The sequence below is a fragment of the Phyllopteryx taeniolatus genome, chromosome 12, assembly GCF_024500385.1.
Source record: "Phyllopteryx taeniolatus isolate TA_2022b chromosome 12, UOR_Ptae_1.2, whole genome shotgun sequence".
NCBI lineage: Eukaryota > Metazoa > Chordata > Actinopteri > Syngnathiformes > Syngnathidae > Phyllopteryx > Phyllopteryx taeniolatus.
In genome coordinates this window covers 20513097-20540662 of record NC_084513.1, presented here as the reverse complement: position 1 = coordinate 20540662, position 27566 = coordinate 20513097, and the positions used below count along the sequence as shown (strand labels likewise).

The window sequence follows — 27566 nt, the reverse complement described above, 5'->3', positions numbered from 1 at the left end:
AAAAAAAAAAGTGTTTGAAAGTTGTTGAAACGTTTCAATTCCTTATACTCACTGCTGTCCCTCAATGGGAAATTGAAGTCCCACTATAATGTATAATTTGTGTTGCAAACTACACATTGATTACACACTTGCAGGGATGCAAGGAGAGATTCACACTGAAAGTGGTAAAAAAAAAGAGTGGGAAGTTTATTGAAAAATGTGTGAGACCTTTACTGAAAGTGTGTTGATAAAATATTTGATCAATTGATTTTATCATCATATAATGCATTAACATTTTGACAGCATACTTTTTCTTTTTTATTGTCATTGTCCATCATAGAGAAATTTCTTCACACCCATATTAATACAGCCACACGAGGAAGTCAATATAATTGAATTGACGTATGATTCAAAAAGCAAAATCGATCTTTTGATGAAGAGATGTCTTGAATGCGCCTAAACTTGCTAATTAAAACTTGAGCGTTGGCGTTTGTGGTTTGTAGTCGGTCAAGAGTGACACCATCAAGCCCTACGAAGAGAGAGCCGTTAAGCGCTGGGATAATTTTACTGCCACAAGACCGTTATCACTCATTTCTCGAATACCGCTCAAGAGGACATCCGTCCTCCTCCTCACCATGATTGTCCACTTCCGATTCTCTGCCTCCGGGAAGACGAGGGAGCGGGACGAGTAGAAAACGTCATCGTCCACCTCCTCCTTTTTGCGGGGAAGACAGTGCAGGAAGGTCCAGTCTGGCTGGGCTACACTTCCTGTCTGCAGATGACACACAGTGTGCACAGTTGACAAAACAAAACAAAAGGTGAGGTTGAATGCCTTGTTTAAAGGAAGACAAATAGTTCCAATCTTCATCATGGTCGCCGTCATTGTTTACCTGCATGGTAATCTGGTAACCATGGAAGTCTTGGAGCCTTTTTCTTCTCTCCTCCTCCTGCCCCATGCTCACCCAGGTGTCAGTCACCAAAACGTTGCTGTCGCGAGCCGCCTCCGTGGGCTCCGAGGTCAGCACGAGCCGCGTGCCGTGCTGGAGTAGAATCAAATGTTCCATATTAACGTGTAAAAGAAAAACCAATCCAAAGCTGAAAAGGAGCTTCACCTTTTTCGAGAGTCTCACAGCCTCTTCAACTACGCTCCGTTCTGGCTCATAATCCTGAGAAGGAAAATAAAACTTTGCAAATGAATGCCAAAAAAAAGATGTAAACAGACATGGGCCAGGTACACTCATTTGTAGACAGGGGCGCACATGCACGCTCCAAATATTAGAAGCGCACCCTATTCACCAAGTATTTCACTGCACATTTTCTTGGTCTTCTTTTTTTAAGTGAGTGGTTGACAGGGCTCGAGCAGTGCTGAGTTCGCGAACGACTCGTCCAATGAACCAATCTACTGACTGGAGTCATTTCATCAACTTATTCATTCCGTTGTCATTTTACGAGGCGGGAATGGCTGAATTAACGCAAGAAATATTATCAATGTGCACATTCGGCGGGAGCCTGAAACAGTCCCAAGAACTGTCTGTTTTTCCACCTGTTGGCCTTTGAAGGGTCAAATAGTGGACGCGTCAAACAGCGTAAAAATGATCATACACGAAACGATTGCTTTAAAAATTGCCTATAAAGTCGACGAAGGACAAACATCCATCCCATCCGTTTTCTGGATCCTCACTCGGGTCGCGGGCGGGCCGGAGCCTTATCCCAGCAATCATCGGAATCATTAATCCTGCAAATATGCAAGCGCAACATATGGGAAAATAACATTTGACTGGAGACGTACCTTCGGGGTAGCAACTTTTAAGTGGACTCCCAATTTGGGTGCAGTCATCATAAAAGAGTGCAGGACGTTGTTGCCATCTCCAATCCAGCTCAGCGTTAGTCCAGCGAGGGACCCGTAATGCTCCTGCATTGCGACAAATCATTGACCAGATGAATGTTGTTTTTAGATAGAGGCGGTATTTGAAGGCACCTGTAAGGTCAGGAAGTCTGCCAGAATCTGGATCGGGTGGTAGAGGTCTGACAGTCCGTTGATGATGGGAATGGAGCACTCCTTATCCAGTTCCTCCAGTGTGGAGTGACTGCACACCCGAGCCAGGACGACGTCACACAGTCCTGATAGAACCCTGCGGTGGGAAATCGTGGCAAACGCCTTCACAAAAAATGCACAATATCATAGCAAGATTATTCTATGGAAATGTTGTTGTTTTTTTCTTCCAATGCATGAGAAGTCTATCCCGCCCATAAGTGAAGAATCTATTGAAAAATGTGTGTAACATTGTTACAGTAGAATGTAAATGTATCTAAAATGTCTGGCAAATTTGTTGAAACGTGAGGTGTATATTCGAAATGTATCAAATCATTTGAGGAATTGAAAGAAAAATGAGCAAGAACGTGGAATGAAAAGAATGATGAATTGACTGAAAAATGTGAGGAACGTCTCCCGAAATGTGTGCGAACTCTATGGAAGAATGTGTGATTTAAATTTCCCGAAATATAGGTGATGAATTGATCCCAAAACAGGGAATCAATTCATTTGGGAATGTCACAAATTGAAGTAGTACCCAGAGAAAACCCACACAAGCACAGGGGGGAGATGTGGAAGGCCGGAGCCCGGGACTGGACCCCCTCCACTGTGATGCCTCAGTTCAAAATGTTCTCCAAAAATTGTTGGAATATTTCAAAAGGAGCCCCAAATAAGCCCAAGTAGCTTTCCGATTTCTTCGAAGCCCGATGAGGGCCTCTTAACGGGACTGACCTTGCAGTGTCAGCGCAACTCTCGTTCACTCCCAGATGGATGTCTTGGGCTGTGAGGAAACAAGGATGCCCCCCCAGCAAAGCGAAGCCTACAATTAGAATGATACATATTCAACAATATGTCTTTTCCATTGCACTTGTACTTTGCAACACAGGGAGAGCACTTTCTCATATGTTTTGCTCATCTTTTGTCGCAAGCGTAAATGAAGTATAACCGCATTTTGAGCCGGGGTTGGGGGGGGCGGGTGCAGTGGTCAAGCTTTGTCCAGAACGTGCATGTGTGTTGCCTGCCTGCTCAGCAGTGCTGTTGTGTCCAGCAGTGCTGAGCAGAGCGTTTAAGTGCCACCGGTGTGTGAATGGTTGCACCGTTAGAAGAAAATGAAAATGAAAAAGAAAAGTGCATGCAACTGTGGAATGACACCTGTTTCTGTGGACATTCTTGTTCTGGTGCTCCTCTTCTCAAATATCATCGCAATGGACTTCCCTTGCAGAAGAGGCAGATACTGGAAGTATCAAGCAGAGAATTGGTGTTCCCTAAATGCACCACCATGTTGTAACAAAGCGCAAGTGCAAACATTCTGACCGACCTGTTTTCCACGCTTGATGCGATCTTTTAAATCGGCAGAAAGCCACAAAAGCGTCTTGATTTCTTCCGAAGTGAAGTCTTTCAGCGTCAAGCAGCTGCGACCCTTCAAACTCGCGCCGCATTGCACAGCAACGCCGCTCCTGGCATATGAAGACGAAGATGATGAGGAGGAGGAGGAGGAGGATTCTCATTCCAAAAATCTATATCGTCTTACCTAAATCCACGACGAAGGGTCTTTTCAAAAGTCCTCAAACTTCCGGAAATGAGACTTTTACTGGCAAAACGTTGAAAATACATCGCAAAACTCGTCTATGTGGGAGGGGCGGCGTTATAGATGGATCACGTGCAGAGAGAGAGAGAGAGAAGCCTTCATTGATAGACGCACACACACGCGCGCGCACGCGCACGCCAACACGCACACGCAGCGTCGCCTAAAATGGGGTGTGGCTTCGTCTTCATTTGTTTGATTTTATTTTTTTGTTAACCACAATTTAATTCATTTCAAAGTATTCGAATGCTACGTCTCAGTTTTATTATGTTCAAACTCTATATCCAAAGTATCTTCATCCGCCTAAACAAAAAGAAAAAGAACAAAATAAATGGTCCCACCTTTCAACAACGTCTGGTCATGAGAAGTGTCTCACATTTTGCAATATTACTCATGTACACAATAACAAGTATATTATTTGTAATTATGCATTTCGTCTTTCCGGTCTTATATGTTGCTTTTTTTAAATTATTATTATTATATTTTTTTAAAATATCGTAAGCCCTTTAAAGCATAGTTGCCCAAGTCCTTTTTGAACATTTTCAGGGGGAAAAAAAGGGAAGAAGAGGCCGGATGCTTCCATTCAAACTTTCTATGATTGCGAATCTCCACAGACAAAGAAACCCGAGATTACTTTTTTTTGCAAAGCACATTGCTATTTTTTGATTGCTATTATGAAAGTAGTTCATGGTACTTATACCATGAGGCTAATCCTATTTTGTAAGGTTTTTTTTTGAAGAATAGTTGTTTCTCTTCCTAGGGGCGATGGTGTGCTCCATTGTACATCCAGCAGGGGGCAGTGTTGGACCAAAAAGGGAAACCGCAGTCGCCCCTCAAGGTGCTCAATGATGTCTTTAATGTGGCGCCTGCTGTTTTTCTGGGATGTTCTGTTCGGCCATTTGAGGGGATGCATTATCATCATCATCATCATCATCATCATCATCATTATTATGTCCCATAAAGGGAGCGCTGCCATTTGGCCACACGAGGTGGGGCAAGTTATTTTTCTTCATGGAGCCCACACAGCGTTTTGTTATAGCGGAACCTCTAAGGTCGAACACCCCTGAAATTGTACAATTGAGAAAAGGTTACGGGTGGTCTGTTTTATGATTCATCGTGGCGAAATATTTTTTTTTATAGTTGTATGGAAATCAAGAATCTTGCTTGGAATTGTTTCAGGTTTTGATGGTAAACTAACAGCAACAGTTTGACATTGGAACAGATTACACTGAATATCGCGTATTTGCAGTTCGTCATTCACGACGTTGCCGATATGTTCGAATAGATATATATATATATATATATTTTTTTTTCTTTCTTCATTCTTCTTTCTTCCGTCATTCGCTGAAAAACTCAACTAGTCGCTGTTTTTGTGCTCAGGCCAAAGCCATGTGGCGTTGACTTGTTGCCAAAGAACGATGTTGAAGTGAGTGCAGGAGCTTCATTTAGTCTGGCCGTGGCCTGTTGTTTTCCAAAAAAAAAAAAAGTGCTTTGCACCATCGTCTACGGCCTCGACAAGCAATTACAAACATTTGTGGGTGAGTGTCAATTCCTCGCAGATTTTCCCTATTAGCGGGATTTCACTGCTGAATTTCAATTTCTGTGTTACCAAATGGACTGTGTTCTACGTTAGAGGTTCCAAGCCTGTTAAACAAGCCTGTTTGTCTGCGTACAAACTAGATTTTGGGGATATTGCATGAATCGGTTTTGTTACTAGAGACACTTACTGAAACTAAACAGGAAGTTTGCCAATCTCACAATTGGCAACCGTTGATTTCCCAATCACAGTAAGCAGAGCTCATGCCTCCCGAGGTCGGCAACTCTCCGGAGAGTTCAGCTCAGTGGACAGCGAAATATGCACCACGATACAAAAATAAATGAAATGATGAGAGCGAGACTGACTGAAAAGACACTTCCGGGACAAATCCAAATCCCGAGAGAGCCGCACAAACCGAGCCCTCTCCCTGAATAAAAGACTCGCACAATGATGTGGGAGCGAGCCAGGACGGAGGAAACTAAATAAAAACCTTCACAATGCACAGCCACTGTTATGAAGGTCGCTAAAGTGAGAGATACGTCTGTCAAGTCCTCCGCGGGAGAGGATGGCGACCGCTGACTCGAACCCACGCCAACAAAAGGATCCGCTCGTGGTTGACCGAAGAAAGAAAGAAAAAAAACCCCCCAAAAAACAAACACACCACACATCTTCACATTAGCTGTGAAAAAAGGAGGTCACTGCCATAGAAGGCAAAGTGGAAGCGCGCAAAACAAAGGGAAAGGAGCAGACACTGTCAACCGTAGTGGTCCAAAATGAAATCTAATCAAAATATCAGCTAATCTCCAAATACAGTCGAAGTTGAAATCAACAAACTGGCTATCATCAAACCTTCATTAACTGTTTGAAGTAACATTTGAGCACGTTTCAAATCATGCGCGCGAGTTAGTCCTGCTCGAGATCCATTCGACTACTGACGCCTCGAATTGGGAAAATCTGACAGTAATTGCCATAACATGGCGGCAAAGCGCTGCTTTTATCCAAACGATACACCTCAATTCACTTCAACAGAGTTCTTGGCACCAAGATGCCACAAGATGGCGTCAGAGTAATACTTTTATTGCATTGGCCTGAACACAAAAACAGCGAGTCGGGGAGTTTTTCAGCAAGTAACGGAGAAAAAAATCAATAAATCCACGAGTAGTCGAATTCGCAAATGCCGAACTACGAATATGTGAAGGTATATTGTATTTCGTAGTCAACTAAAATGCGATGTATTCTGCAACGCTGTTCCACTCCAGCCCTCTTGGTGGCAGTCATGCAGGTTACTAAGTGTTTGCCAATTACCTTTGAACCAGCAGCGCCATCTTCTCCATGTGGCGGTCCACTGCCCCACTCTTCCCAAATGCAAGTAGATTGCAACAGTATGCATCTTTATCCGGATCTGTATTTTGCTGTATTCCTGGGGACCGAGCCAATAAACGGCAAAGAAGAAAAGAAAGTGTATGAAAGTGGCGTTGGAGCCATGTAATTACGCAGCATTTGATCCTGCTCAAATTTCGCTGACAACACGAGAATCACTCGAGCGCTTGCGTGCGTTGACTTGCCGTGCACATGCCGTGAACTCTGTTCACTCTTTGTATTAGGGCCACACTGGGAAAAAAAAAAAAAAAGGCATAATATTATAAGAATAAAGTTGTGGCTGGAAAGAAAAAAAGAGGTATATTCAAGGAACAAGATTTTTCTTTCAAAGCAATGTTAAACATTTTTTTCGTCTTATCTTGAAAATATAAAACGTTTCACAGACTTCAAAAATATAAATATTTGTTCACATTTTTTCCCAAAAAGATAAAAAAAATAAAATAAATCTCCCCCAAAAAGTTTGAAGTGTGAAGAATTTGCAGACTTTTTGAAAATATACAATTCAATTTCCCAATTCTCTCTCTACTTTTTCTTAAAACATAAAACATTTGACGGAGTTTACGCTTGTAAGATTACGACTTTTCACTTGAAATTTTTTTTTCTTGAAACAATATCTAGTATGAGCCAGTTAATGGGTTGCATACAAAAGTTCGCACGTGGTGCATGAAACAGCCTTAATGGCCTTTCATAAACAAAAGGTCTGCTTAATTGCTAAACAGAAGGTGCCTGTTGCAATCGAATCACATTTTCTACGGCACAGCATATCACAGAAAAGACATGAATAATAATAACAATTAGTATTATTATTATTAAAGAAGGGTTGGGATCTCATCCATTCACCTCCATTCTGCGTAATTTTTTTGGGGGGGGATCTTAAATAAATTGTGTTGCACTTCGTGAGGCAAATGGTGGTCACACCAGATACTGAGTAGCTTTCTGAGCACTCCCTGATACCTCCAATAGACTATAAGTGCACATTTTAGAGCGGCCTTTTATTGTGGCCTGTGTGCAATGATCAGGCTGCGTATGTGGCAGCAGCATCTTGATATGCCACACCTGCGAGCTGAATGGATTATCTGTGCAAAGGAGAAGTGCTCACTAACACCGATTTTGACAGGTCACATGTTCATGTTCATGTTTGTGACAAAGAGGCCCTTTTTTTTTTGGGGGGGGGTAATATAGAAAAGTTTTACATCTGGAAAAAAATGAGAGCAAAAGCAAAACTGTGGATAGATACAGTATAATGATATAGTCTAGGGATGAATAAAATCCGACTCATCGTGTACACTGTATATTACACATCTTTGTAGGATAAGCTTGCTCATTGAAACTTTATAGATCATTTTATCGTCACGCTGTTTGTATTGATCTTGTACCTCGAGGGAGCTGTTATAGAGAGCCAGCCAAAAAAATGCTCATCACATATAATATGGAATATTTTGTCGCATAATGTGTTTATTTATTTATTTTTTACATGAATCTATATGTCCCTCGGAGGACTTTATTTAAAGTGAAATGGCGCCCGATAGGAAAAACGGTTGGCCTGCCCCGCTTTATAAGGTGACGAAGAGTCCATGTTAGTTTAAGGCTCTCTCGGGGTGAGCCACACTGTGTTCCCTTGTTTGTGGAGCAAAGAGGCGGGCCTTTTTTTTCTCAGGGAAAAGGAGGAATGCACTGGAAGTATTCCTGCAGGAGATCTTCACACGTTGAGGAGCGTCTTTCCTGTCCTCGTCCCCCTTCTCAGCACGGACATGTGGTCTCTGCTGTTGCTCTGCGTCCACGTCTGCTTCTGCTCTGCGTATGAAGGTAAGAACTAACCCTATTGCCAAATCCTTGCCCTGCTCTTTTGTTTGCCTTCCAAAGACAACCCCGCTGCCGCTGACTCATCTCAAGAGACGCGATCTCTTTTGTCTGTAGGCTGGATTCTCTCAAGTCGGAGGCCGTTAGATGTTGGGCGCTGGATTTGTGGGTCAAGCCACTTTTTTAGTTGCGTGTACGTGGAGGGGGTGCGGAACGGGGGTGGGGGGGGGGGGGGGGAGTGCAGTGCGCATGCGGCGGAACTTGCACAGCTCGCTGTTTTTCCCCTTTTAGAAGAAGTCCGCCTGTGAGGCCAGCGCGAATGGCCGCTTAATGCACATCGACACACAGCACGCGCATGCAGTATATAATGAGGCCAGACTGGCGGTGTGACTTCAAACATACGCACGCTGAAACATGAACACAAGCGGCTGCATTGCGTATGCACACTGAAAATGTCTGACTCTGCTCTGCTCTCTCTGTGCGTTTGCGGGCAGTTTATTTGACAGGGGTGTGTTTGTTTGTTTGTGTTTGCTCTGGTGGCGCTGGTGTGTATGTTGAATGCCAGGATGATTCTTGAAATCTCCACTAAAGCTCCAACAAGCGGTCCAGTTGGACGCTGATCCATGCCGTACCACTTTTGGCACCCTTGTGTTTCCTTTGCCAAAAGTTTCGAATGGGAATCAAAAGTACCCATCAGTACGGTAGCACTTTTTGGGTATCCTTGTGTTTTCATTGATCAAAGTTATAAAGGGGTGAGCCGTACTGTATCGCTTTTGGAAAAACTTGCATCTTCTGTTGTCAGAAGTTTTGAATAGGTACCGAAATATCCGATCTGTGCTGTACCATTCAAATGTATTCTTATTTTTATTTTTTTTTGGGAAGAGTTAGAAATGGGTAGCGAAAGAGATTACAATACCACTTTTTGACGCAGTTTTTAAAAAATTTTTTTTTTTAGAGTATTGAACACAATGGTATGGTACCAAAAGGGCGGCGCACTTCGTTGATGGGCCTATATGGAATCGTTATAAGATTCAACGTTATAAGCCACTCCATGGCGAACTGCACTGCTTTGTGCAGGCTTTGTGCGTTCCTCAACATTTTTTCTGGGAAAAAGGTTGTTTTGAAGCTAAAGTGTCGTTATAGTAGGTTCAATGACAGTCTTAACTGTAAGGAGAGTAAAAGTACATTTCGAAAAGGGGACCGCAACCTCGTTAGGAATTTATAGCTAAAGGAAATGACATCATTTTCTGCTCTCTCAGAAGCCGGAAGTGCACGTTTAGACGACGAGCATGCGCTTGAAGGCAGTTTGTGTTGCGAGCTAATTGGGAATCAGCCTCACTCATTGAAAGCTTTTGTCATTCCCCGAGGTTTGGCGGGAAGACGAGCTTTTACGCCGCCTCCGCTGATAATACTTTTTTTCTTTCTTTCTGGGAAAAGAAAGCAGCCTAAAGTCGAATCGAAACAAAACGATCAAAGGGTGGCACAGGCGAGGAAACCTGACTTGAACACGCGGGCGCGCTCATTAGCTGTGAGATGTGTCATGCGCATCTACGGCCATATTTTCCCGTGCGAGGCAAGATGAGTCATTAGCGAGCCAATGCTATATCGACATCCTCTCAATCACCGCTCGCTTACGAGCATCCACACCTAATCATCATCTCTTGTTCAGACGGAGAGGCATTTGTCGACATTTGCTGGATGGTCGACAGGGAAAATGAACCGCTGTTGGATCATTTCAACTTCTTTCAAAGAATTTCTCCAGCTCATCTAACATCTAACAAGCGGTACAGAAAAAGGGATGGGATATATGCATTCATCTAGGGCTACAATGAATTATTATTTCAATAGTTAAGTCATCTGTCAATTATTTTGGGGGGGGGATTCTTTCATTCATGGGATTTAAAAAGATTATAATTTCCATCCTTTATTCAAACACGGCATTATTTCAAATTGACATTGCAGAAAATGCACAAATGTAAAATGATTATGATTCAGTCACTAGTTTGGTTCATAACATTTCAGAAAAAGGGCAAAAATATTGATTAGTCTTTCCCAAAATAAAATCGGATTTTCGTCAATGTCTTATTTTGATTAAACGCAACGATAATAAGTCTGCTTTCATGGAGGACTACAAAAATCTGACAATATTTCCGGTCGAGAGCCTGGAATACAGAACAATTAGATCATTTTAAGTTTAACAAGGTCTCGAAACAATGAAGGGATTATTGTTGTTGATTCGATCGATAATCAATTATTGTGGATCAATCGATTAATTGTTGCACCGTTACCTTCACATTTGAGTGCTGTAGTGATAATAGTCATTTTTTGCAGGCGATAAAGAATGAATGCCTGCAATTGGTGTACTATTGTCTGTCTCCATGTGCTGCCGCACCAGTTGTGCTAAAATATCCATGGCTTAAAGGGTTATATAACACAGCGACATTGATGCCACTTTCGGTAGCCCATATATGGCGTTTTGCATTAAGCTTGTAGACTGTCGTAAGACAAAGTTATGCGGTTTGGTTAAATATTGTTTAACGTTTACTTTCGCAGTAAACTGAAACTGAGAGTGGCAAGTAACAGCTTGTAAAAAAAAGTCTTGGCCTCTGTTTGGAAGAATTATTCACTCTCTGCCCAACTGCTGCTTTATGTTATGTTTATGGTGATTGCTCACAGCTCTAGAGGAAAAACACAACAAATAAAACTCACAAGTCAAATGTTGTCTTACCCTATTAGCATCCACTTTGTGTGGCCTTGACGCACTTGGATAGTAAAATTTGGTGCAGTGATGAGATGAGTTTTGTTGAACTTGGCGCACGTCCTACAGTCCGTTGTGGATGGATGAAGATAAATAGAAGCCTGCTGTGATGAGTCTCCTCGTACGTCCTCTGATCTGGCAAGTGAAATACAATTGTAGGATCAAATTGGTGAAACAGACAATTAGGGCTCGGAAGGCAGTGAGTGTTCTGGTTCTGGCAGATGAACTTACGCATCGAGTGGTTTTTGTTCAGGCGTAGATGAATTACAGCTGTGGCCTCAAACAAACTTTGTAGACACCGTTGGCGGTGAGGCGCAGAATAATTAAGACGCGTCGCTTAATACGCGTGTCGAACGTGGACTGCCTTTATAAAAGATGCGCTGAGGAAAGATGTAATTAGAACCGAAGGGAAGAATGATGAATGGTGCGGGAAGGCCAGACTGTGGAGGCAGAAATGTGAGGAAACAACATAACGTTTTTGGGTTTTGGTTTTTGTTTTTTTATGTCGGATTGCAGATTTGAACGATGGACCTTCGAAACTCCAAATCAAGTTTTGGAAAATCCATCCATCCATCGATCATTTTTCGATTACCGCGGAGCCTATCCCAGCTGACTTTGGGCAAGGTTGTAAGGTTGACCTTGGACTGGTTGTAAGATGATCAGAGGGCACGCATGCACGCTCACAGGAAACCAGCGCAAGTGCGGGATAGGAGAAGATATGACAAAAATGTTGACTCTAATTAAGTGTAAAAAGAAGTTAACCCCTGTAAAACATAAAATCATATGGAATATCATCAGCGGTATTTCTCGCAACTCCCATTTGATTGCATTTATTTGTGTGCGTCACCAATAGTAGGTCAAAGAAGAAACTGGTAGGTCAACCATGGAAGCTGGAACTAAAAATAAAACCTAAATCCCAGAAGTCAGCTGTGATAGGCTCCAGATCCCTGCAACCCTGAACAGGATTATTGATTAAAAACAAAATTGATGGGTCGCTGGATGTTTTGAAGGTCCCGTAATTTGCCTATTTCGACCTCCCTAGAGTCTCTTAGTATAAAAGTGTGAATTTCATTCCCAAAAACACCTTGTTTTTGTCATTTGCGTGTCCACAACAGGGTCCCTATGACGGCTACTTCTGTTTGACCCACTCTTGTATCCGCTTTGTCCATATTTGGCTCAGACCGCCCCCTTTCCTCTGATCGCTCGCCTCCGTGTCGAAGACCCGCCTGTGAGAGCGCACGTGTTTGATATGCTCGAAGCGGAAAGGGAAGCCGGAGGACGACAAGCTCACGAAATTCCTCAGGAATGCGAGGGACCATTCGAATTCATATTTCACGTATTTACTGAGGCACGATGGAGACAATATTAGTTGCCCGGTACTAGAAAACGTCGCTTTGGAAAAATGGATCTCCTTTAAATAAGTGGGCGGCACTTTGGGCGACTGTCACATCTACCTCACAGTTCAGAGGTGGTGGGTTCAAATCCGGGCTTCGGGCTTCGGGCTTCGGGCTTCGGGCTTCGGGCTTCGCGTGTGGGGCTTGCGTGTCTGGGTGGCTTCTCTCCGGTTACTTTGATTTCCTCCCACAAAAAAAATGCCTGATAGACTCCAAATGGGTTGTTTGGCTATGTGCGCCCTGCAATTGGAACTGGCGTAGGATCTTGAAACTTTGAAGCCATGTAAGTGAGTGTATGTCGAGAGACTGCCGGTATTCTCCTGAGCAGACCCTTTCTTGTGTTGCAGTAAGTTCCAGTTCCTGTTCTATGGTTGCGTCACACTTTTCCAGCAGCAAGAAAAAATCCAAAGAGTCAATCACAAATCAATCCCTTGAAATGCTCAATGAACTGAAGTCCCGCCAGTTTTGAATCAAGCCCGATGATGGTTTGGAGTCCAGGTTTTGTGTGACTTTTGAGGCATTCAAATTTGGCCTGATTCTAAATTGTACCACTTCGGAGGTTCCAGCGCATTCAATCTCGGCGCGATTTGCGAGCCTGCAAACACAATTTCCTCGTGAGCTCCCCGAGGCATCTCAAGAACTCTTGGGTGTCTCATTTTCTGCAATGCATTTTCCATATATGGCCTCGTCTTTTCTCCTCTTCAACGAGCGCAATCGCAAGTTTTCCTCTGAGCCAGCAAAACTCAGCGTGAGTGTTTTACTCTTCCCCAGTGACGATGTGTCATGTCAGTGAAAACCAGAACGCTGTTTTGGTCGCAGCTTTGTGTGTGTGTGTGTGAGAAAAGAGAGAGAGAGACAAGAGAGTGCGTGCGTGTGTGCGTGCGTGCGTGTGTGTGTGTGCCATCCTATATTGGTTAGAGAAGTGTCAGGGGGGGGGAAAAAAGCCACATGGAGAATTCTGGCTCAATTGCCAACGTCACTAACCAGAAGACTGACATGCGAAGCCTGGAAGAGGACGGGACACACCTCCTCTGTGGATGCTAGTGAACAGAGCACACATTCACCAACACAAGTTGAACCGCTCACTTGTTCTCAATCGTTTTGAATTGGATTCCTGACCTTCCCTGTGCTTCCTCTTGGCTCCCTCACCACAATTGATCTTACTCCTTGGGCTGGATTTACAGTGCATGGTTCAAATGACACAATTCCGATGGTTTTTTTTCTTTGCACTTAAGTGGCACAATTCAGATATGTGTCGTGGCAGCATAAACAAAAGCAAGGGATTGGATATTGTCCCCCCAAAAAAAAAAATCAAGCCACTAAAATCCACTGTATCTGCCAATTTGACTGCATCATAAATGGCCAGATTGGTACTTTCCAGTCAATGTGAGAGCCTGACATGATGCAATATGTCCAACAATGTACAGCACACCCAACACCCAATAAAAATCCCATAGTAAATTCAAATTACAGTCAAAGCATAGACCAATAAATATACCAAAATAAATTGTCCAACGGAAGCCTGCAGATGACTATAGATGTGATTTATTTGCTGGAAAATGCAATCGGGGCAGACCCTGAAGCCTCGCACAGTTCCGCCACAAATTTGAAAACAACAAATGGCATCTATTTTCATCTGCAGGCTTCTGTTGCACCATTTATTTAGGGATGCTATTTCCATAAATTTGAGCATATATATTCACATTTATAGAGATGGACCTGTACATTCATACGTAATGGTCACCTTGTATTTTTAATCATTTGTTTTGATTTCTTTCCACAGCAATCACTCGAAATATGTCTTTATGTGAAACGGTGCAAAACGCTGTACTCGGCTCCCAATATATCCGTGACGTCACGAAGTAATCGACTTCGACTCGACTTTCATTGCATTATGGTCAACTCCAAAGCATCTTCGGTCGTTCAACACCATACATAATAAAGTCGTTGTAAAACAACCGCGACCCCTGGTGTTCTCATCCTGAAACAACATTATGAAGCGCCAAATAAACTGTAGTGTTATTATTTTGACTGAAGCACAAACAACATGGATTGATTTTCAAGGAAGATGCGGATTGCCCTAGTCGCTGTAGTTATTTTATAATAATACCAAGAGAGGAAATGAGTGTGGATGTTTGACAGGCAATTGGCAATGATAGCCCCATTCATTATCTGCTTTTTGTGCATTTTAGTGACAGACACTTCACCGTTCGCTTTTTAGCCACATACACATAAGAAATTAGGACTCCGTTTCAGCATTATTTAAAAAACAACAACAACAACAACAACACATTTCCTGTATATATCGCATTGGTATGGCTTGGCGACGGCAGCCCAGATCTCTTTTTATTATAAAGGCTCATGTGATATGACGATTAGGGGTCGTCGAGTACCGATAGCATGTATCGGCGTTGGGCCAATGCCGATACATGGTAATTCATTAATTCAAGCCATCGGGTTCTCTTGAAGGCTGCCAATAACAGCCACCAGTACTTAAGGCACACAAAAAAAGAAGACATCGAGTAAGTAAGTCCTCCTCGCCAGTAGTTGGCGCTCGCTACCTTATGTATGTTTGACACACTGACGAATCATCATATGCGTCAGAAAGAAAAAAGAAAAAAAGGTCTTTGTTTCACAATCGTGTTCACTGAAATTTCTGTATCAAAAGTACGAGTGTTATCGCTACTTGGTATCGGCGATTACTCAAGAGCGAATACTCATACTAATATTCGTCTGAAAAAAAAGTGGTATTGAACATTTATTGTTTACCTTGAGCTTTTATAATTGTTGTTTCATGAGTTCTGCCATAGCTGACGTGTCACTTGAAATGTGCTTGTAAATACTGCAGTGATCAAAACCCGCAAATATCAATCAATATCAAATGTACTGCAAATCCAGCCTGGCTTTCTCCTCATATTGTTTTCCAAGTGTGAGGCGGCAGCTTGAGGACAAATAAATTGAACAATGCATTTTTCATTTGAAGCTTCAGCGTTGTGAAAAGGGTTTACAGTGTCTCAGGGAGGCCCCCCGCACCCCCGTGACGCACTTTGAAAACCCCTCTGCCTTAGACGCTTCTGTTTGCTGCTTAAACTGGCTAAGGAGGAATCGATGCCTGCGGTAAGTATGCTTGATGGGGAGCTGTTTCGGAACCAAAAGGGTTCCAAGTGCACTTTATGTGCTCCCGGTGCTGTGTTGTAGGAAAGAAAATCACTCATGTGCAATAACTCTCGGAACGCAAAGGAAATATTACAAATTGTATTCGTTGGTCAATGATGCTAGCATAAATCCTTAATTAGCTATAAAGACAATATCTAAAGTGAACATTTTAAAAGAAATATTAATTTACGTGGTATGGTGTATAAAGTGTCTATATATAAAAGTTGTGTATGTAAGTTGCGCTCATATATTTTATATATGCTAAAGTATATATAAAAGAAATTACAATATAAAATATATTATCAAATATAATTGTAAATCATAATCATACTTGTTTCGAGGCAAAATTTATGAGACAGAATTCATGTCACACTCATTATGCTGTTTCCTTGGCAACTAAGGGCCAAGGGCTCTGCTGCCACACACGTCAGAAAAAGGAGAGGGAGAATCGCTAGTGCCAGATTCAGATAAACACACACTATGGAGGTTAATTTAAAAAACAGCACTGCAGGATTTATTGATACACAGCCAATCACTGTTGAACTATTGCCCCTGTTGCAAAAATCACCACTAATTCTCCCTGAATGAATATAAGTGGTTCCCTTGTGCAAAATGGATGGAACAAAATGGATCATTTGAGCTTCACTCTTTCTGCATGACTTCAACCCAAAAGATCCACACGCACGCACGCACGCACACACACACACACGCGCGCGCGCGCCTCTCTCTTGTGAGTGTTTCAGATGTAAAAGCAATCTTTTAAACTTGATCCCGGAGCTGTTTTGTAGCACGCACGGACACAAAAGCCCGGGAGAATGTATTCAAAACATTGCCTAACATCTTGGACACTGTCTTCTCCTGCTTATTAGTTGCTTTCCTTTTTTTCTTCTTCTTTTTTTTTTTTTTTATCTTTTGCTTGCCTCCCCAGGGTCAGGACAGCACGCCTACGGAGATGATGAGGACTGGTATTCTCATGCATTCAAAGGTGACGCCACGGTTTCCTTTTTTTGCTCTAAACTGTGTGAAGGCTGAGAGAAGCTCAAAAGGAATGCCTTCTCTCTCCTATTCCCTTGCAATGAATACTCCTTTTCATGCTGGGAATTAGCCGTGCGTGTTTGTGTTTATCCTGAGCCGGGCGGAAAATACACTGAAGATTTTAAATGTCGGAGGAGAAACCGCTAGGCAAAAGTTTACTTACACAAGCATGGTAGACTTGCGTCCCACTTGGAGAAATGTTGGTTGCTTACCATCGTGGACTAGCTGTGGGTCGCCTTCTCCGTATCACGACGATGGTTGACATGGGAACTTGGGCTGCTTGAAGGCAAAAGCAAGTCCACAATCTTTTGAATGAGCCCCCTAAAGCCTTGAAGACTTCTTTTTGATGCGCTCAGACTCGGTCGTATGTTTACTCTTTTTTTTATCATGGCTTTGGTTGGCGCAAGTACGCAAAGTCCTCCTTGAACCAACTTGTAAATCTGAATGAATAATCTAGTAAAGTACAGGAATGGGCAATTATTTTTTAAGAGGGGCAGCCGGCCTTGTCGAGGTCCACGCAAACATGCTAACCTCAGTTAATTCAATGCACAGTATTTATTTAAAGCACTAAATTGTGTTGTTTTGATAAGATGGTACTTTTGTATTTATGGGACATGTTATAATTAGGAAATAAAAATGGTCAACAAAATTATAAGCAGACACAAAATGACATTGTTATATCACTTCTGAGTCAACGATTTCAATAAACATGTCGGCAGTGAGCATCATTTTTAAAGTGCACTGACTAGTCGACTAGTTTGATGAAAATCAAACATCTGCTAGTGCAGCACAAATGTCCAGAATGATGAAATATGGCCAATAGCATACGACACACCCACACCTTGTCAAAAAAAACAAAACAACAACAACACCAGGAGTAAATATGCCCTAAATATGGAAAGGCAATAGGAGTATACTGTTTTGTTTTCTCGCAAAGTCGCCAAACCACTTTGAAAAAAACGAGAACAATAAAGAGCATATTTTGTTTAAAGATGGCCTCTGACAACACATTTTCAAAAGCCGTTTCAAATGAGTTTATTGTTATCGTGTTCGCCGTGACTTCCATTAGCAAGAGGCTGAGCTGCACTGTATTTGTTTACGGTGTACTTTCGTGGCTATAGCTTGAGCCAGCTACATCTGCCTCTGAACTGTTGCGGGAAAAAACAAAATAAGAATTGATACGTGTCATTTTTGCTCGCTGTCTGCGACCCACCCAAACGTTGAGAATCACTGCTGTAGACCATCTGGCCCGCCACACACCGCAGCAATGTGGATAAGTGCAAACAAATGAACGAGTCACACTTCTGTATTACTCCGCGTCAACGTTTTGAAGTTAAATGAGTTAATATCGCATCAACATAACAGGCATATTAGTGTAAGGAAACGTGCTCGTCGTTCTGTGTCGATGATGTGTCGATCAGGCAGGTAAGTGTCACTCACTGAGCTTTTTTTAATCGTCTCTTCCACTTGCATTACAGTGTATCGTGATTCATCGTTCGCACCCCCAGCTGTATTGCTAAATTATTTTCAATATAGCTATTTCCCCCCCCCCCCCCCCCCCCCCTCCTGAGTTTTTACAGCATACTTACTATTCCCACACATGCGGGAAAGGAGAGTCACAATCTCCGATGCATTTTTCAGCTGTTGATTGAACGCCGAGAGAAAAGTTAACCACATAAACACAGCCGTCGGCCACAGCTCACGGCCGGACATTCACACGCGGTCTCGCCACGTCACATGCCACCTCACCGGGCCTGCCTCTTAAAGGTACATACTCTAGCTAACACACAGACCATGTGACAATATGTGCAGTATTTCCTACATATTTTATACTATATACATTTACCTGTATGGGTAGAAAAAGGGTGTTTTTACGCTCTCGACATTATATCATCGATTTCCTCCTCGTATTCCACATTGGTCTGCAACGTTACCCTGTGAGAAACGGGGGGGGGGGGAGCTTCACGGTGTAATTCTGAAATAAAGAGGCATAAAACATCAAAGCAACAGACTTCATGTACTTTTTAGGGGCAGCGTGGTGCGCGCCCATCAAGGTGAAGCACGGCGACGTGAGCTGCCGCACGCCAAGGGGACAACACTCCAAGAACGCCATGGGCGCGCGCTGTAAAATCCGCTGCAAGCAAGGATATGAGTCTCAGAGCACCGAGGTGGTGTGCATGGCCAGCAAACACTGGTCCTCCAGTTACGCATGTCGAGGTGAGGACGAGGATTAGTAACAATAATGCACTACAAAGACATTTGACAATTTCACGCTTTGTTCTTGAGTGAGTGCATGAGTCACATCTGGCGGTGGTAAAGTACTTGTGTAGCCACAGCTGGCCTGGGGGAGTCTGACAGAAGCGTGGCTGCCATTCTGCGCCTGCGGCCCCTCCGGCCGCTGCCAAACATGCAAACCACATTCATTCGTAGGGAAATGCGGGCGAAGTGTCTTGCTCAGGGGCACGACGACGACATGTACTCTTATCCTCTGCGCCACGCCACTCACACATTTCCGAGTACCTTTTGGATATGGCTTCGTTAAACCAAAGCTGGTTGCGCAGGTTTGCTATTTTAAAATTTGAGGACACGCAGCTCTTCCAGCTCCTTCCCTCAGGTATAGGCGCTACCGAACAATGCAAACTTAAACTAGCACACATTCCAGCAGCTTCTTCCCTCTTGCCATGAACTTCTTGAACGGTTAACGCACAATTCCACTGCAACATGCTGCCAATTTGTTTGTCTTGAGTTTGTTGCCACATTTCTATCGGGCCAATTATACATTACTCGTACACTCACTGTTGTAGTCTCGCCACGCTGCACTATTTGCATATCTGTTGTTGGCCAATACTGGCCACTCATGTGCCAGAGTAGCATCTGCACCATTTGCACAATTGACTAAGTCGTATCTGCAACATTTGCACAATCGACATTGTCCCGGATTATCGCGCTACCAGTCACTTTAAACTGCATACATTTCTTGATGTCTCGGCGCCCTTTGCACAATAGTCATTGCACCGGACTATTGCGAGTTTAGTCATTCGAACTGCTCTAATTGCTCTAAAGGACTCTGCATCTTTTTGCACAATTGTAAAAAACAAAAACAAATTACAGATTACTAGCAACCTTTTCTTGCTCAGTGACTGTTTTTCACCATGTCTTTATGTCTCAAAGGTATTCTCTGTCAATTATATATATATATATTTCCAGAGAATATATATTCATACATACTTGGCAAAATAAAGATGTTTCTGATTCTGATTAATGGAAATAAAAAGGGCGGCACGGTGGACGACTGGTTAGTGGGTCAGCCTCACAGTTCTGACGACCGGGGTTCAATCCCCGGGCCCGCCTGTGTGGAGTTTGCATGTTCTCCCCGTGCCAGCGTGGGTTTTCTCCGGGCACTCCGGTTTGCTCCCACATCCCAAAAGCATGCATGCATTGGAGACTCTAAATTGCCCGTAGGTGTGACTGTGAGTGCGAATGGTTGTTTGTTTGTATGTGCCCTGCGATTGGCCGGCAACCGGTTCGGGGCGTACCCCGCCTCCTGCCCGATGACTGCGGGGATAGGCTCCGGCAGAAGCGGCTCAGAAAATGGAGGGATGGATGGAAATAATAAGCGTGCATGCATTAGCAACGTGACGTGAGGTGGCCACCATCCAGTGTTGGGAAAGTAACATTTCTACGCAAAGTAGTTCAAATGACAAATTTGAAACTTGAACTCAGTTCAGCGTTCCACAAATGAACCAGTTCATAGTTTGTGTGTTTCTTCCAATATGTTGCTGCGAGCTGTTATTCTCAAAATACTGGCATTTCCCCATTGTTGCCATCCATTCAGTAGCCAGCTGCAGCTTTCACCCTTCAGTTTCAAAAACATGAGGAACAACTTGTAAGCTTGATTTCCCCCCACCCCCTTTTTTTTCCTCTTTCTTTTTTAAATTGAGGACTTCAAACAAAAAGAGGACTGTAGTCCTTAATGTGCAAACATGAACACAGTCTGTGGACAATCTGTAAATGAGTTGCCAGTAAGTTACTGTAAAACCCCCATGAAATGTCCAGCAGTGTGTATGATTTGTGGAAGCATGAGGAGTGGTGCTGCTTTATTTTTCCCCCCCACTAGGCACACATCGCGTTTTGATGACGCACGCCGTACGACTGTTGCTGCCTGTGGTTGCCAAATATATGAAAGCTCGTTTACAGCGTGTTTAGCCAGATTTGCGATGGGTTGAAAAGCAACTGACATGTTCACAAATCATTCGCAAACGGCAGAATGAGCGCGTTCACGATCAAGTTCATCAGGCAGAAATAGCCGTTCAGTTCACCTTTGCCCAAAATATGAACGATCATCGAAAGACCATCTTTGTGTCATTGGTTTTTTTTCTTTTCCAAAACGATGAGTACTTGAAGCGCCTCTAAATTAAAACAATTGCTTACTACTGCCCACACTGCTCTTCTCACGAATAATGTTCTATTTGTGCTAGCTTGACGTACTTTCCCCAACCAATCCTCAATCGCTGTCTTTGCCAGAGATCCGCTGTCCCAAGATGAGCATGCCCACGAATGGCGGCTACAAGTGTTCGGACGGCTCCTACTACAACTCTCGCTGCGAGTTCTTCTGCTCACCGGGGTTCACCCTGAAGGGCCCCAAGACGGCCACTTGCCAGTACAACAAAGCCTGGAGCGCCGCGGTCCCCGCCTGTGTCGGTAAGCGCGTGCCGATACCTGCAAATATTGAACAAATATTTATTATTACATATCGGCAATGGGTTCCTCACCATTGACTTACAGTTCAGAGATGTAATTCAAGGTTACACATGCTTCTGGTATAAAGACAGGCAGGAATGTATTGTACATATTTGCGCGACAAGGCCTTCACTGATGTGCTTGCTTTACATGCCTGAGTAGACTTGGGACATTGTTGATGTTTCTGCAGTCACGCCCCCACACTTTTAACCTTCCAGTCTTGTTGCCGACAGACGATGGAGTCGCCCTGTGAAGATGTCACTTTGTTTCAAGACCTTTTGACATTTTTTTTTTTTTATTTTTTTTTTACTCCTGGCCTAAGAAGCAAAGTCTCTCAAAGCTTTCAATTCTTAAAAGGAAGCAGATTTGATTTGTCACGACTGCACCCTGAAGCACTTTGAGTCACTTTTGACATTCTTCAGCTTTTGCTTATTAAACACACTCAAACCAATTCAATCTACTTAGCGCAACACTTACACTTGACGGCCCTGCGAAGTCCATTCAGAGATTTGTTTCTAAATACAAATATGCATGTTTGAAGATGATTACTGAAAACATGTGAAAAGACTTGGAACGACGCAGAACCGAAACGTCTAAATATAGCGTTTAAAGTGGTTTTCACCATTTCTCTTCTTGATTTTTTTTTGGGCATAGCTAAAACAATTTCCCAGCGACGTAGTTGGGCAGCCAGCATGTGTTCCTCCTCCCCCGATATATATATATATATATATATATGAAAACTTGCTCGTTATTGTTAGTTGTTCCATTGCTACCACTACAACGTGTAGTTAGCTAGCTAGCTAGCTATGTTGTTTCTCGAAAATGCAGCTACCCCAGGTGCCACAATTTACAGAGCAGCTTGGAGTCATTATTTAAATTCCCAAACCAACCGACGACTGCCGGCCGAGAGTAGCCCCAGAAGCCTGTTAGCTCGCAAGCTAGCCGGTGGCTAGCGGCTCCCGTCACGCTGTGGAAAGCCCCGTGACGGGCCGGTGGATATAAAGGTATAAGCGAACATATTTTTGCGGCTCAAACGTGTTAGGGTGTGGAGGCATAAGAAAGTTGCGAGACAAAGGCGAGGCGTGGTTTCACACATTCAGCGGGCATACGCCCACGGCGTTTGAGAGTGGAGACAACGTCTTGATTTTTCACGATTTGAAGTCTCATTTTTTGTATATTATGATTTGTTTAATCGTTCAAATTTGGCAGTGTCGTTAGCAACTCGCTTGTCTCTGGTGTGCCGACTTTAGAAGACAGTATTTATGTTCGCTTTACAGGGACTTTATAAATAAAATATTATAATGTGTATTTAATTTTCTTTTTAAAATATGCCATATCTGAGTGCTATTTGTTGCAGTGTGATGATTAAAAACTGAAAGAAAAAAGATTCTGGATTTAAGAAATAATACTAAATAAAACCGATTTTTGTTCCCCCCAAGAAAACTGTTTTAACTTAAACAAGTAAATGTCAGAATTCCCATAAATAACAAATAAACACCTCTGGCCATCAAATGTAAATATGTTTTCCCTCTGTATTCTTACTTTACTCCTTTGAAATGTTGAATTTATTCTTGAAAAATGTATTTATGCCTTTATTTTCATAGTAGTGGTAGTAGTCAGCACAGCACAAACAAACAAAATGTCAACTTTGGAGAAAGTGAACGCGCCTCCTTCCACCAAATGTTCAAGCGTTAGGTTGATTCAAACAAAAAGTGGAGATTTTCTTTGGAAACTAATGACACGCATGCTTCAAGTAAGCTCATACAGAGCATTTTCTCTTTGTCGTTTTGCATTTACTCCAGACGAGGACCTGCCAAAGATCAAGTGTCCTCATGTGAAGGACAAGTGGGCGGAACCAGGCAAGCTGACGGCCAGGGTGACCTGGGACACGCCCGAAGGTGTGGACACGGCCGACGGCATCCTTACCGAGTACGTCTACGTCCCCCCCGCCCGTCTGGCCTTCTTCTCTCGCCCTGTTGTTTGGTATTCACGCAGCCGACAGACGAGGGCATCTCTCATCAAAGCTCGTCCTCGGCCTTTTGCAGTGTGATCCTGAAAGGGAAACCTCCCAAGTCGGATTTCCCCGAAGGTCTTCACAAGATGTCCTACACCGTGTCGGATCGTGCGGGGAACAAAGGATCCTGTCGCTTCACCGCCCGAGTGCGAGGTGGGATTTTGTAAAAGATGGACAACTCTTTGAATTGCACGTACAATGTGATCAGTCATCAGGTCTAGCAGGTTGATAACGTGCAAGCGAGAGAACGCAAATTAGCGGCGAGCGAGTCAAACAATGAAGCAGTAGAAAAACAAGAAATCGCTAATAATTGCTTTCTTAAGTTGCTTTTATTGGCACGGGTCCCCAACTGTAGGTAGGCACTTTTCGAAATGATCCGACATAATCATTTGTGCCCCTAAGCTGTGGCTCGCGGGCCGCCTCTGGTCCGGGAACCACTGGTGTAAATGACATTAACACGTTGCTCTACGTCCAATGTCTTCCTCTCCAGTGCGGCGCTGCAGTCCGCTGTCCCCCCCCGACAACGGCTACATGAAATGCGACAGCGACGGCGATAACTACGGCGCCACCTGCGAATTTACCTGCACCGGCGGTGCCGATCTACAGGGCAGCGCCGCCAGAGTGTGCCAGTACGGACTCACCTGGTCCGGTAGCGACACCAACTGTGCACGTACGTAACACGCCAATGCCAATCATGTGACCTCTGCATCTTAAACGACCTCGTCGCCATCCATTGATTAGGAAATCAATACCCTTATCCATGTGCGTTTGTGTCCAACAGGAACTGCAAGTAAATAGCACAACATTGGGGAAACCAGTACTTTCTACAGCGAGGGTTTCCAATTTGTTTTCATTGCGGGCCACATCGTATTTATGGCTGCCCTCAGAGACTCGCCCGGTTGAAAGCGTATTATCGCCTCGTGATTTTATTACATAATGGCCCCTTGCGTTTGATGACCCTTTTTTTATTTTTAACCAACAAATTGACTGGTGACAAGTGGCCGGCTTCTAAAAGACCTCTTTTTGTAAAACGTCACACAATTCTACAGACATGAATAAACATAAATGTATATCAATGACTTGATCTGTCCGTCCTTTATCTCGTTACATGTGCATCTCGCCACAGAGACGGAGTACATTATATCAATCGATACAAATTGTGTTCGCTCTTACTGTGTATTCACTGTGGTCAGTTATGATGTAATATTACAAATAAGAATAGAATCGGTGTAATTATTCCAGGAAGACCGTTGAGAGCTTTTGCGGTTGATGCTGCGTTGTGATTAAGTGGAACCGGGCCCAAAATGTGCCGACTTCTTGGCCCACGCGCACACAAAATGACAAATGAGGGCGAAAACATAGCCGACGTGATGTATTCAAGTATTGCTCTTCCATTATTCATGCCGCTCATTTCGTGTGCCTTTGCCTGCGGCGTGCTAATTTCACTTCCTGTGAGGCCGACGGGAACGGGAACGGAGCCCACGAAATCTCGCGTCGCGTCGAATCTCGTTCCAGTCGCTGCGCATTGCCTTGGTTCATCCATGCATTCTTTCGCCCGTCGCAGCCATGAACATTAACGTGGGCGTGCGCAGGGCCTCGGCGCTCCTCGACCAGTTCTACGAGAAGCGAAGGCTCCTCATTATCTCCGCCCCGACGGCTGCCAATCATAATTACCGCTTCCAGATGACCAATCTGCAGGTGAGCTGTGCGGAAGTGTAAAATGGTGTCGATAAACACTGCACGGAGTGGATGAACGCCCGCAGCTTTTTGTTGTTGTTGTTGTTGTTGCAATACTGCACCGATTCCCGACCACCGTTCAATGACAAATCATCCGGTGTGCCGCAGGAAATGATCCAATTTCCCTTAATTGGTCAGAAAATTCTTGATTTACTACAACTAAGGTATGTTTGTTCATGTATTTATGCCCACGACTTATAGTGACAGGCAGAATGCTTCCACTCGACTTGCCACTAGATGGCAGAAGGTGCAAAGAACCTGCGCATCCACTTGTTGCTGTTTATACAACAGAGTTAAGATCCTCATTCTTTCGGCGTACTGGACGGTACTTTCTCATTTACCTGACATTTTGGCGGTGTGCTCTGAATCTATTCCAATATATACAGCGTATATGTGGCTACGCCCGGGTGGGAACACGTCACAGTGACGGATACGTGAGGCGGCCATCTTCTCTAATTAGGCTAGGCTAGTCCGAGGGCCCGCCTTGTCACGAGCTACGAAGTCACATTGTCTTGAATTGTGTGACCTTTCCGAGACCGATGGCTCGTCAGCTGAAATCCCAGCGGGCGCATCCAGCAGCACCTGATCCACGCATCCTGGAAACAGATACGTGGGGGCTAGACCCTCCGGCGTGCGATTGAAGCGGACCAATGAGACAACGCGCAATCTTTTTTTTTTTGAGTTGCTTAAATCTACCACTTTTATACATCTATATATATGGATAGTAATCGTATCCCACATTTATTGTCCCTTGTCCTGTGCCGAACGCTCCAGGGTGCAATTCAACCCGACTAGTGGAAGCTGATTTGGACGCAACGTTACACTCGTCGTCATCATAATTGTATGATTCGGTCACCGATTTGGTCCGTAACACGTCAGAAAAATACGCACAAACGTTGATCGTCATTTTCCAAAGTAGAAGCAGATGTTTGTAAATGTATTGTAAGATGAACAAGTCGGCTTTCATTGAAGACCACAGAAATCAGAGAATATTTACTGCCGGGGAGCTGAAATTCCGAGGCTTTGGACCATTTTAGGTTCGACGTCTCCGAACAATCCAATGATGACCAAAAGAGTTGACGATGAATTGTTGCACCTCTAATGTCGAGTATATGAGATTTGCGTTCTCTTTATATTGTCCATTTGCATCGATTGCGGGTGGGTCTGGAATGTGTCCCTCGTAATGGACACGGGTTTACTGTATCTAAAAAGATATCCTTTGTATGTACGAGGTGTCAGAGTATTCAACTTGTATATCTGTGGCGACAACAGCATGCCCAGTGCGGACTGGACGTTCGTCATATGACCGTCATCGAGCTGGTGGGGAATTACCCGGCCCAAATTGGCCGCATTCGACACAGGCTTCTCCCCCCCATGCTCGCCTTGCAACTCAGGTACACGAGTACACACACATCATTTCATTTCCGTGTGATGTCCGCACACTTGACGGCGCACGGCGTCTCCTCCGCGTTGCCTAGGTTACTGCTCCAGATCCCGCAAAGGTCCTTCCAGATGGTTCTGGTGGACAAGCAGGGCACGGACATGCAACGGTACCCGTTCCCGATCACGGCGGCCGAGCTGTTCGCCACCGTGGACGCGTTACCCCTGCGCAAGGACGAGATGGCGATGCAGCAGGCGGCCGGACAGACCTGTCAATCGTAAATGGGCCGCGTTCGCGCTCGCGTCCGCCCGCCCGCCCGCCCCGGAACCTGCCGCCGTTTTCGATCCAGCGGCTTCCCTCAAGTCGCAGCGCATGTCGTGTCTTCGCTGCCACGTCATTCATCTCAAGAGAGGAGATTTTTTGGGTTTTAAAAGCCATCCAAGTCACAACGTCACGACAATCATATTGATTCCTGTGTCTTGTCTACCGGTATGTGTTCTTTTTTTTTAATAATTCTTTTTTTCAAAACAAAAATGTTTTGTACAAAAAAATATTTGTACTGTACGGAGTGGAAAACTATGCTATTTATGTCCCACTTCCTTAATAATAATAATAATGTATTCTCACACTCTTTGGCGTATACTCTGTGTGCTGTTTTGTGGCACCTCCCCCAAAAAATGAACTATTCACATTTACAATACATTTTTCCCACAGAAAGTAATGGAACTATGAATAATCTGTTAAAACTGAAGAACTGATGTTTCAAGTCACATTTTAACATCCTAAACTGTCATACTGTTAACCACTCTTCATATTAGCATATTTCTCAACACGCCTTGAATGTGGGAACACATTTTTCTTGATCAACTATGGGGAATATTCTCAGGCGATTAATCAAACAAATGTCAAGTGCTTTTTTTTTAAACTCCTTTTTCCAGACCAGGACTGATTGAGTTTGTGTCTCAAAAAGATAAGAACGTTTACAGTCACACTGGAGGCTGGGAGTTCAGCATTTCTGAACATGCTTGTGTCGTGGAA

At 43.8% G+C, this 27566-nt stretch overlaps 2 protein-coding genes across 10 annotated transcripts; one reads left to right on the top strand and one right to left on the bottom strand.

Annotated features, from left to right (window-relative positions):
• Nucleotides 1-284: 284 nt before the first annotated feature.
• On the bottom strand, nucleotides 285-13246 carry otc (ornithine transcarbamylase). 7 transcript variants are annotated; one of them, XM_061791543.1, is made up of 14 exons: nucleotides 12526-13246; nucleotides 11303-11451; nucleotides 11042-11206; nucleotides 6439-6744; nucleotides 3543-3899; nucleotides 3330-3468; nucleotides 3164-3245; nucleotides 2744-2792; nucleotides 1958-2111; nucleotides 1769-1891; nucleotides 1092-1145; nucleotides 870-1019; nucleotides 614-751; nucleotides 285-508 (listed from the first exon to the last, which is right to left on the bottom strand). In XM_061791543.1, the coding sequence occupies exons 5-14, from the start codon at nucleotides 3623-3625 to the stop codon at nucleotides 449-451; spliced, it is 1032 nt and encodes a 343-aa protein (XP_061647527.1). In that variant the 5' UTR covers nucleotides 3626-3899; nucleotides 6439-6744; nucleotides 11042-11206; nucleotides 11303-11451; nucleotides 12526-13246; the 3' UTR covers nucleotides 285-448. The 7 variants fall into 7 exon arrangements, with proteins under 7 accessions (XP_061647527.1, XP_061647520.1, XP_061647521.1 ...); XM_061791536.1 differs by having other exon boundaries at nucleotides 2744-2831; nucleotides 12526-13241; XM_061791537.1 differs by having other exon boundaries at nucleotides 2744-2831; nucleotides 3543-3637; nucleotides 12526-13241.
• Nucleotides 8138-27467, top strand: srpx (sushi-repeat containing protein X-linked). 3 transcript variants are annotated; one of them, XM_061791533.1, is made up of 10 exons: nucleotides 8138-8319; nucleotides 16550-16606; nucleotides 18685-18873; nucleotides 21181-21357; nucleotides 23199-23325; nucleotides 23442-23563; nucleotides 23901-24080; nucleotides 24975-25108; nucleotides 26420-26541; nucleotides 26626-27467. In XM_061791533.1, the coding sequence occupies exons 1-10, from the start codon at nucleotides 8265-8267 to the stop codon at nucleotides 26807-26809; spliced, it is 1347 nt and encodes a 448-aa protein (XP_061647517.1). In that variant the 5' UTR covers nucleotides 8138-8264; the 3' UTR covers nucleotides 26810-27467. The 3 variants fall into 3 exon arrangements, with proteins under 3 accessions (XP_061647517.1, XP_061647518.1, XP_061647519.1); XM_061791534.1 differs by lacking the exon at nucleotides 16550-16606; XM_061791535.1 differs by lacking the exons at nucleotides 16550-16606; nucleotides 18685-18873.
• Nucleotides 27468-27566: the final 99 nt, after the last annotated feature.

What these genes read in the sequence shown, in the direction of transcription:
- otc (XM_061791536.1), bottom strand. Translation starts at nt 3,625, where the DNA reads ATGTATTTTCAACGTTTTGCCAGTAAAAGTCTCATTTCCGGAAGTTTG. An exon ending in AGTTGCGCTGACACTGCAAG is followed by an intron (nt 2,112 to 2,743) that starts GTCAGTCCCGTT and finishes TTCCCACCGCAG; the next exon opens with GGTTCTATCAGGACTGTGTG. An exon ending in CTGTGAGACTCTCGAAAAAG is followed by an intron (nt 1,020 to 1,091) that starts GTGAAGCTCCTT and finishes ATTCTACTCCAG; the next exon opens with CACGGCACGCGGCTCGTGCT.
- srpx (XM_061791533.1), top strand. Translation starts at nt 8,265, where the DNA reads ATGTGGTCTCTGCTGTTGCTCTGCGTCCACGTCTGCTTCTGCTCTGCG. An exon ending in CTTCACCGCCCGAGTGCGAG is followed by an intron (nt 23,564 to 23,900) that starts GTGGGATTTTGT and finishes CTTCCTCTCCAG; the next exon opens with TGCGGCGCTGCAGTCCGCTG. An exon ending in ATGCTCGCCTTGCAACTCAG is followed by an intron (nt 26,542 to 26,625) that starts GTACACGAGTAC and finishes CGCGTTGCCTAG; the next exon opens with GTTACTGCTCCAGATCCCGC.